General features: G+C 41.1%; 1 protein-coding gene across 1 annotated transcript; it reads left to right on the top strand.

Moving 5' to 3' along the window:
* The first annotated feature begins 6769 nt into the window (after positions 1-6769).
* LOC123168554 (uncharacterized) lies at positions 6770-9901 on the top strand. Its single transcript, XM_044586444.1, has 7 exons — positions 6770-7206; positions 7516-7788; positions 8477-8657; positions 8745-8964; positions 9291-9427; positions 9510-9548; positions 9649-9901. The coding sequence occupies exons 1-7, from the start codon at positions 6971-6973 to the stop codon at positions 9715-9717; spliced, it is 1155 nt and encodes a 384-aa protein (XP_044442379.1). The 5' UTR covers positions 6770-6970; the 3' UTR covers positions 9718-9901.
* The last annotated feature ends 284 nt before the right edge of the window (positions 9902-10185 follow it).

The raw sequence follows: 10185 nt of genomic DNA, 5'->3' as shown, positions 1-10185 counted from the left end.
TTATGACTAATGTTGAGTCCATGGATTATACGCACTCTCACCCTTCCATCATTGCTAGCCTCTTCGGTACCGTGCATTGCCCTTTCTCACCTTGAGAGTTGGTGCAAAGTTCGCCGGTGAATCCAAACCCCATGATATGATACGCTCTTTCACCATAAGCCACCTTATATCTTCCTCAAAACAGCCACCATACCTACCTATTATGGCATTTCCATAGCCATTCCGAGATATATTGCCATGCAACTTCCACCGTTCCGTTTTATTATGACACACACCATCATTGTCATATTGCTTTTCATGATTATTCATGAGGCATTCATATAGAGTCATACTTTTGTTCTAGTATCGAGTTGTATTCTTGAGTTGTAAGTAAATAAAAGTGTGATGATCATCATTATTAGAGCATGTCCCATGTGGAGGAAAGGATGATGGAGACTATGATTCTCCCACAAGTCGGGTTGAGACTCTGGACTTAAAATAGAAAAGAGGCCGAAGAGCCCAAATAAAAAATAAAAAAGAGGCCAAAGAGCCCAAACAGAAAAAAGAAAAAAGGAGAGAAAAAGAGAGAAGGGACAATGTTACTATCCTTTTTCCACACTTGTGCTTCAAAGTTGCACCATGTTCTCCATATAGAGAGTCTCCTATTTTGCCACTTTCATATATTACTAGTGGGAATTTTTCATTATAGAACTTGGCTTGTATATTCCAATGATGGGCTTCCTCAAAATTGCCCTAGGTCTTCGTGAGCAAGCGAGTTGGATGCACACCCACTAAGTTTTCTTTTGAGCTTTCATACACTTATAGCTCTAGTGCATCAGTTGCATGGCAATCCCTACTCCTTGCATTGACATCACTTGATGGGCATCTCCATAGCCCATTGATTAGCCTCGTCGATGTGAGACTTTCTCCTTTTTTGTCTTCTCCACACAATCTCCACCATCATATTCTATTCCACCCATAGTGCCATATCCATGGCTCACGCTCATGTATTGCGTGAAAGTTGAAAAAGCTTGAGAACATTAAAAGTATGAAACAATTGCTTAACTTGCCATCGGGGTTGTGCATGATAAATACTTTGTGTGATGAAGATAGAGCATGACAAGATTATATGATTTTATAGGGATAACTTTCTTTAGCCATGATATTTTGAGAAGACATGATTGCTTTATTAGTATCCTTGAAGTATTATTGTTTTTATGCCAATATTAAACTTTTGTTTTGAATCTTATGGATATGAATATTCATGCCACATAGAAGAAATATTACTCCATAAACATGTTAGGTAGCATTCCACATCAAAAATTCTATTTTTATCATTTAACCACTCAAGGACGAGCAAGAATTAAGCTTGGGGATGCTTGATACGTCTCCAACGTATCTATAATTTTTTATTGTTCCATGCTATTATATTATCCATCTTGGATGTTTTATATGCATTGTGCTGCTATTTTATATAATTTTTTGGGACTAACTTATTAACCTAGTGCCAGGTGCCACTTGCTGTTTTTTTCCTTGTTTTTATCTTCTACAGAGAATCAATACCAAATGGAACGATACTTTTTGAGGACTTTTCTTGGACCAGAAGACACCCACGAAGCTTCGAGAGGAGGCCACAAGCCTGGAGGCCGCGCCCTAGGAAGGGCGCCCTCGGGGCTTGTGGGCCCCTCGGGACTCTCCTAACCCTAATTCCAGCTCTATAAATACCCAAATATCTCCCCTACTCCAGAGGGCACACCAAAAATACTTTTTCGCCGGCGCAAGCTTCTGTTCTCGTGAGATCCCATCTTGGGGCCTTTTCCGGCACTATGCCGGAGGGGGATTCGATCACGGAGGGCCTCTTCATCAACCTTGTTGCCCTTCCGATGATGTGTGAGTAGTTTACCACAGACTTACGGGTCCATAGCTAGTAGTTAGATGGTTTCTTCTTTCTCTTTGATCTTCAATACAATGTGTCTCCTTGATGTTCTTGGAGTTCTATTCGATATAATCTTCTTTTGCGGTGTGTTGGTTGAGATCCGATGAATTTTGGATTTATGATCAGATTATCTATGAATATTATTTGAGTCTTTTCTAAACTCTTTTATTCATGATTAAGATAGCTTTGTATTTCTCTTCGATCTATTGATTTGGTTTGGCCAACTAGATTGATCTATCTTGCAATGGGAGAGGTGCTTTGTGATGGGTTCAATCTTGTTGTGTCCTCACCCAGTGACAGTAGGGGTAACGAGGCATGTATTTGTATTGTTGCTATTAAGGATAAAAAGATGGGGTTCATAACATATTTCTTGGATCTATCCCTCTACATCATGTCATCTTACTTAAGGCGTTACTCCGTTCTTGTTAACTTAATACACTAGATGCATGCTGGATAGCGGTCGATGTGTGGAGTAATAGTAGTAGATGCAGGTAGGAGTCGGTCTACTTGTCACGGACGTGATGCCTATATTCATGATCATTGCCTTAGATATCGTCATGACTATGCGCTTTTCTATCAATTGCTCAACAGTAATTTTTTTACCCACCGTATGCGTTCTTTCAAGAGAGAAGCCTCTAGTGAAAGAAGTTGAAAGTTTGGAAAGCACACGTGGATACGGCTAGCCATGGATTGTGAAAGAATGGTGGAAAGGAAATGAACTTTATTTTCTATTTGAGAACCGCCTATAATGTGTCTAGCATTGAAGATGTTGGAACTCTCGGTCGTGACGTTGACAGGAAAAGCATGCCTCTCAAAATAATTTAATCTCTCTATTTTAAGCTTTGAGCTCTGGCACCTCTGCAAATCTCTGCTTCGCTCTGCGAAGGGCCTATCTATTAAATTTTTATGCAATTTTTATTTTTATTTTGAGTCTTCACCTTCTCTTATAAATACCAACTAGGGAGCACTATTGCCATACTTGTGCATTGGGAGTAGTTAATATTGAGTGTGTTTCATTAATGGACCAATGATTGATCATGACGGGCTAGGGATAACTTTCTTTAATGTTGATATTTTGAAAGACATGATTATTTGTTGGTATGCTTGAGTATTTATATATTTATGTCAAATTATAGACCATTGCTTTTAATCATTCGGATCTCAATATTCATGCCACAAAAGAAAGATTACATGATGAATATGATAGGTAGCATTCCACATCAAAAATTCTATTTTCATCATTTACCTCCTCTAGGATGAGCAGGAACTAAGCTTGGGGATGCTTGATATGTCTCCAATGTATCTATAATTTTTGATTATTCCATGCTATTATAGTATCAATCTTGGATGTTTTATATGCAATTATATATCATTTTTTGGGACTAAACTATTAACTTAGTGCCAAGTGCCAGTTGTTGTTGTTTTGCCTGTTTTTGGTTTTCCAGAATATTAGTACCAAGCAAAGAACAAATGCCATGAAACTTTTTTACGATTTTTTCTGGACAAAAGAGACCCTAGAAACTTCGGGAGAGGGCCAGAAGATGAAGGAGTAGCCCACAAGGCACCAGGGCACGCCTTGGTGACTTGTGGGGCCCACGTTCAGCTATTTGATCTAATTCTGCCTCTATGAATTCTCTAAAATCGGGAACCAACAGGGAGCCACCGAAAATACTTTTTCTACCGCCGCAAGCTTCTGTTCTCGAGAGATCCCATCTGGGCCTTTTCTGGCACTCTACCTGAGAGGGAATCAACCACAGAAGGGTTCTACATCAACCTTGCTGCCCCTCCGATGATGTGTGAGTAGTTTACCATAGACCTACGGGTCCATAACTAGTAGTTAGATGGCTTGTTCTCTCTCTTTGATCTTCAATACAGTATTCTCCTTGATGTTCTTGGAGATCTATTCAATGTAATCACTTTTTGCAGTGTGTTTGTTAGGATCCGACGAATTGTGAGTTCATGATCAGATTATCTATGAATAGTATTTGAGTCTTCTCTAAAATCTTTTATGTATTATTATTATAGCTTTGTATTTCTCTCCGATCTATTGATTTGGTTCGGCGAATTTGATTTTTCTTGCAATGGGAGAGGTGCTTTGTGATGGGTTCGATCTTGCGGTGCTCAATCCCAGTGACAGAAAGGGACATGCCAAGTATTTGTATAGTTGCCATTAAGGATAAAAGGATGGGGTTTATTCATATTAATTGATTTTACTTTGTCTACATCATGTCATCTTGCTTAAGGCATTACTCCGTTCTTTATGAACTTAATACTCTAGATGCATGTTGGATAGCGGTCGATGTGTGAAGTAATAGTAGTAGATGCAGGCAGGAGTTGGTCTACTTGTCTCGGACGTATGCCTATATACATAATCATTGCCTTAGATATTGTCATTATTATTCGCTTTTATATCAATTGCCCAACAGTAATTTTTTTACCCACCATATGCTATTTTGAAGAGAGAAGCCTCTAGTGAAAACTATGCCCCCCGGGACTATATATACATGTATCAAAAAATTATATTGTTGCACTTTTATTTATGTTATTTTATTTTGTGTTTTATTTATCTATCTATCACAACGAGATTTGATCCTTGCAATTAACCGTCAAGGGATTGACAACCCCTTGTTTGCGTTGGGTGCAAGAATTTGTTATTTTGTGTGTAGGTGCTGCTAACGAGTTGTTGTGTGATTCTTCTACTGGATTGATAAGTTTGGTTTTTAACCGAGGGAAATACTTATCTCAATTGTACTGCATCATCCCCTCCTCTTCGGGGAAATCCCAACGCAGCTCACAAGTAGCAATACACCTGCGACGTATCTATAATTTTTGATTGTTTCATGTTATTATATTATCAATCTTGTATGCTTTATATACCATTTATACCATTTCTGGGAACTAACCTATTAACTCAGTGCCTAGTGCCAGTTGCTGTTTTTTGCTTGTTTTTTGTTTTACGATGAAACTTTTTGACAATATTTTCTGGAGCAGAAGAGAGCCTAGAACCTTCGGAGGAGACTAGATGATAGAAGACGGAGCGATAAGGTAGGGGGCGCCCAGCCCCCTCATGGCCCCCTTGCTGCTCCGATTACCCTAATTCATGCGCTATAATTTCCCATATATTTAGAAACCCCTAGGGGAGCACCCGAAACAATTCTTCCATCGTCGCAACCTCTGTTCTTCCGCGATCCCATATGAAGGCCTTTTTCGGTACTCTGCCGGAGGGCGAATCCATCATGGAGGCCATCTTCATCAATCTTGTTGCCTCCATGATGATGTGTGAGTAGTTCCCACAGGACCTACGAGTCCATAGCAGTAGCTAGATGGATCTCTCTCTCTCTTTTGATCTTCAATACAACGATCTCATCTGAGATCAATCCAATGTAAACTTTTGTGGTGTGTTTGTTGATTCGAAGAATTATAGGTTTATGATCAGATTATTCATTGAAAGTAACTGGGCCTTTTCTGAGACTTATTATGTGTGATTTTATTGCCTTGTATTTCTCTCCAATCGATATATCTCTTTTAGCTAATTAGATTGATTTATCTTCAGTGGGAGAGATGCTCGGTAGTAGGTCAATTTTGCGGTGACCTTACTCTGTGTCAGGAGGAGTAGCAAGGCACGTATTGTATTCTTGCTACTAAGGGTAAAACAATGGGGCTCGAACATATTATTTGTTCTTTCTTTGTCTACATTATGTCATCATGCTTCAAGCATTACTCTGTTTGTTATGAGTTTAATACCTTAAGATGCAGGCTCGATAGCGATCGAGGGGTGGAGTAATAGTAGTAGATGCCTATATATTGATCATGCCATGAATAATGTCATAATTATGCATTTTTCTTTCAATTGTCCAACAGTAATTTGTCTATCCACCGTTCTTGTGCTCATGAGAGATGCGTCTCTAGTGAACGCTATGGGCCCTGGGTCCATTCACTTTATGTTTACTAAAACTCTAAAAATACTTGCTGCAATTTATTTACTTTTATTTTATTTTGCAATTTATCTATCTATCACTAACATAATTAATCCTTGTAATTAACGAGTACAAGGGGATTGACAATCCTCTTCCCCGCGTTGGGTGCAAGTATTGTTGTGTGTGTGTAGGTACTGTTGACATTTGTTCGCGTGAGTCTCCTACTGGTTCAATAGCCTTGGTTCTTAACTGAGAGAAATACTATCTGCTACTATACTACATCACCCTTCCTCTTCAAGGAAATCCCAACGCCTATCACAAGTAGCAGGACTCCCTGGCGATGGGAAATGACCACCCGTACCCTTCCGCCGCGGATTCGCCAAGGAATCGCCACGGAATCACAGAGGAGCAAGGGGAGCAACGAGGGATTCACACGGTTAACTTTTGTGCGGCTACAAGGTCGACGCGATGGAGCGGCTGCATAGACTCCCGGTGACGGGACCGGCCTCCGTGACACCTCCGCCGCGGTTTCGCCGGGGAGTCGTTGCGGAATCGCCTCGCCGTTGAACTGCTTGCCATGAAGAGGTAGGAGAACTGGAGTGGAATGCGGGACGGGAACGCGGGTGAATGCGGGTGCGGGAGAAAACGGCTACTGGAGATATAACCGGCGAGCGTGACGATAGTGACGAATGGTGTTCGGGCGAGCGGCGGTTCCACCGCACGTCGCTATGCGTTGACGTGGCGCTCAAGCCAGGAGGACTGCACTGTAGATTTGTGCAAAACAAATGAATGGTGCTCAGAACATTCGGCCCAAGTTGCTTCATAGAGGGAGTTGGGTAAAAAAAGGTGCTCCAGCCGTTCCGTATTTTTAGAGGACTCCGTATCCGTATATAATCTGTCCAATGGCTCTTCGTGTAAACCTTCCCGGACGCGCTAGGTCAGCACGCCGCCGGAGGAGTTTATTTAGAAAAAAAGGATGGCGGGGCCGCGGGAGACAAGTAATTAAGCAAACGTGACACGCCCCGCCAACTAAACGAGGGTTCCATCGCTCGAACGCGGGACGTTTCCCTTGCACTTCTGTTTTTGCCTCCTCTCTCGCCTTCCAACGAAACCCTAATCCTCGTCCCCGTCGTCTCCCATGCCGCCCCCTGGAAGTCGCGGACGCGGACGCCACGGCCGGCCCAGCCTACCTGCGGAGCAGCGTCAGGATCACTTTGCCCGGGACGGCGCACCACAGACCCGTGCCACGGGCAGGCCGTTATGGGGAGTCTCTGGGTCTGGCCGCGCCGGCCACGCCTGCGGCAGCGCCGACCATGGCCTCTCCCGCCCTGGCCGCTCCGAAGGACGCTCCCGCCGTCGGCTTGGCTCTGCACCGTATGTCTACTCGCTTCGTCACTCGTTTTCTACTTCTGATCTAGTCGACTGTCTGACAGAAAAGGCGTGGATTGAATTGTTGTTTGTCGATTGCTTGGGGGTTGCGTTAGTGAGGGATGGTTCTCGTTTATCTGCATCCCTATGAATTTCACTTGAATTTCTGTATGGTAGATTGCAAGTTGCTTGTTGGTAGAAACCTCTAGGGGCATCCATCAACCTTTTTCTTTTCAGAAAGCAAAACAAACTTAAATAAGATAATTGATCTTGGTTCTACTTATTGACCCTGTTTGATTGTTCCACTTAATTCAGGTGTCAGGAACATGGACCTGCACAATTGCGACGAGAACCGTCTGTCTCGCACTTAAATAAGTTGCTGAGCACTACAACATTTATGGAATCCTCGACTCTTGGGTCGCCAATTCTGGCCCGGACACCTACTGATTGGCCGATGACCTTCTATATCAGAATTGATCGCAGGGGGTCTTTCCATACATATCCTGATGTGGGTGGGCCATTTAGGAAATTGCAAGAAGTTCACAATGCTATTGATCGCTATCTTGAGGACCGCCGGCATCCAACAATGTGAAGTTTCTCAGCTCCCAACTTTGTTCTGGATTTTTCATTATTTACTTTCAAATGTGTTGTGTGCACACTTGCAGTTTATTATTATATCCCAACATGGTTACACAGTACATGCTTTTATGGTGTATAGGCAACAAAACCTAATCACAATTTGTACAGCACTGATCAGGAAAAGCTGCATGTCCCTAAGCTAGACTAGAAAACTGACAAGTTTGAAAAGGGTACTGGTTTGTGTTTTTTAATTCCTGTTCTGAAACCACTTAAGTAACTTCTATATGTAAGAGAGTTGTTAAAATTAATAGAGCATAAATCATAAGCCTGTCTCAAAATTAACAAAGTAAATGTAGATGGTAACTCTGCTGCCCCATGTACTAAATATTGTTGTAGCGAGACCAAACAAGTTCTGTTAACCGTTCAAACAGTACGATAAGAGCACACCGAGTTGTGAATCTTAATGAAAGATGGATACCTATTTTTAAGAGTTATATGCATTTTGGGAACTTATAGCTGTAAGCACATTGATTTTGCTTTTGATTGCTTCCTTGAGCTGTGTTAGAAGCAACTTGGTAGCTGTTTGGCCCCTATACATGAAACTGATTCACCCTAACCATGCGCTGGCCTGATTCGTTAGCAAAGTCCTTTATTATCAGTTTATCACTAACTGTATAAATGCTCTGATCTGAATTAGGTTCAAGGAGCAAGATGGGGTTTCTCTAATGGACATTGCTATACGAGAGGCTATGTACTGGCCTGATGGCATTAGGAGGAACGGCCCAAAATCACAAATGATTGAAGAAAGCCATAGTGAAATGCGTTTATTAGTTCAAGTTTTAGTGGACAAGTATAATGATGATCACAACCGTTTTGGGGTTAGCTTGCTCTCCCTCCCAACCTCACTCTCTGTCCTACTACAGATTATCATGTCACTGTTGCTGATCTGACCGATGATATCTTAGGATCTAGCACATGAACTGAAAGATGTTATGAAGTACCAATATATCTCCGAGGGCCATGGGTACTATCATTTCAATTTCACTACGAAGACTAAAAGAGCTGATGCTTTTGGATGTGGCACCAACAATCTATTCTTTGTCGAAGTCGAAGTCAAATTTGTGAATGAAGAAGATGAAAAATTGGTTGTCAGCTGTTTCTGTATGGTTAAACCTAATGATAATGGTATGATATACTTCCATCTTAATTGATATTACTTCCATCTTAATTGATATTGTTAAAATACATTTTCTGGCCACAGTTCTGGAAGATATACGTGCAAATGTGTTTCTGGTTGTGGTATATCATCTTTAATGTATTTACCTCTTCGTTTTCTGCTTGTATCATGTTATCTTTCATCTCATCCATTATCCTTGAGCTTCACATTTGCAATATCTTAAACTGGTTCGTGCACAGCTTTTTTTTACCTTCAACTATCTATTATTATTGTTTTTGTTCCTGGTTGGTTATTTGGCAGTTAAATGATTCCCCCTCTTTTGTAACTTATAAAGGCCACTGCTATGGTTGTGTAAATAATGGAAGTGTTCGTATGAAGCACCCCAACAATGCTGCTGCATACACTGGCGGTCACTTGGATTTGCCATCTGGATGTTGTTGTAGTGGAGACTGGATCGACTACGATGAGGATGTATGGTGTTTTATTTCCCGGTGAGCATTAAATTCTTTTGGTGCTGTGTCATTAATTTTTAGCCTTTTCCCTTATTTTACAGGAGAAAGCTGAGGAGGATAATATACGATATATGTTCAAGGTAGTGGTATATCATGTGCAGTATAGTACGTTTCTAGTAACATGATGTTGGTTACTTGATTCATCGTTAATCCTTGCCTGTGCATTTTTTTTTTCTTCAGGGCATGGATGATCCAGAGTTCCTGAAGGAATTCTTAACACTCCCACCTGGTGCAACACCTATCGTGTAAATGGTGGAAGACTAGGGAGGGCGCTGGAGTGGGATATAAACGGCTGTGTATATTTGGCGAAACCTTTTAATGTTAGTCTTTCAATTCTGGAGGCATCCTAGAGAGTGGTATTGAGAGAAACCATTTGGTCTAAGATGGGCCTATTTATGAAATGTTGTTATACTTGAATAAGTTGCTTCTGTTTTCATATTTGACATACATATATACTCCCTCCGTTCCTAAATATAAGTCTTTTTAGAGATTCCACTATAAAGACTACATTCGGATGTATATAGACGCCTTTAGAGTATAGGTTCACTCATTTTGCTCCGTATGTAAGTCTATAGTGGAATTTCTTAAAAGACTATTTAGGAACGGAGGGAGTATATGATTTGCTTGTTAGATTATGTTTGCCTATGTAACAAAAAGAAAATTTCATTTATTGGAAGTCTGTATGCATTGTACTTATGATTTGAGTGTTTTACAGTA

Source organism: Triticum aestivum, chromosome 1D (genome assembly GCF_018294505.1).
Source record: "Triticum aestivum cultivar Chinese Spring chromosome 1D, IWGSC CS RefSeq v2.1, whole genome shotgun sequence".
In the NCBI taxonomy this organism is placed as follows: Eukaryota; Viridiplantae; Streptophyta; class Magnoliopsida; order Poales; family Poaceae; genus Triticum; species Triticum aestivum.
This window is presented reverse-complemented; position numbering and strand designations above follow the sequence as displayed.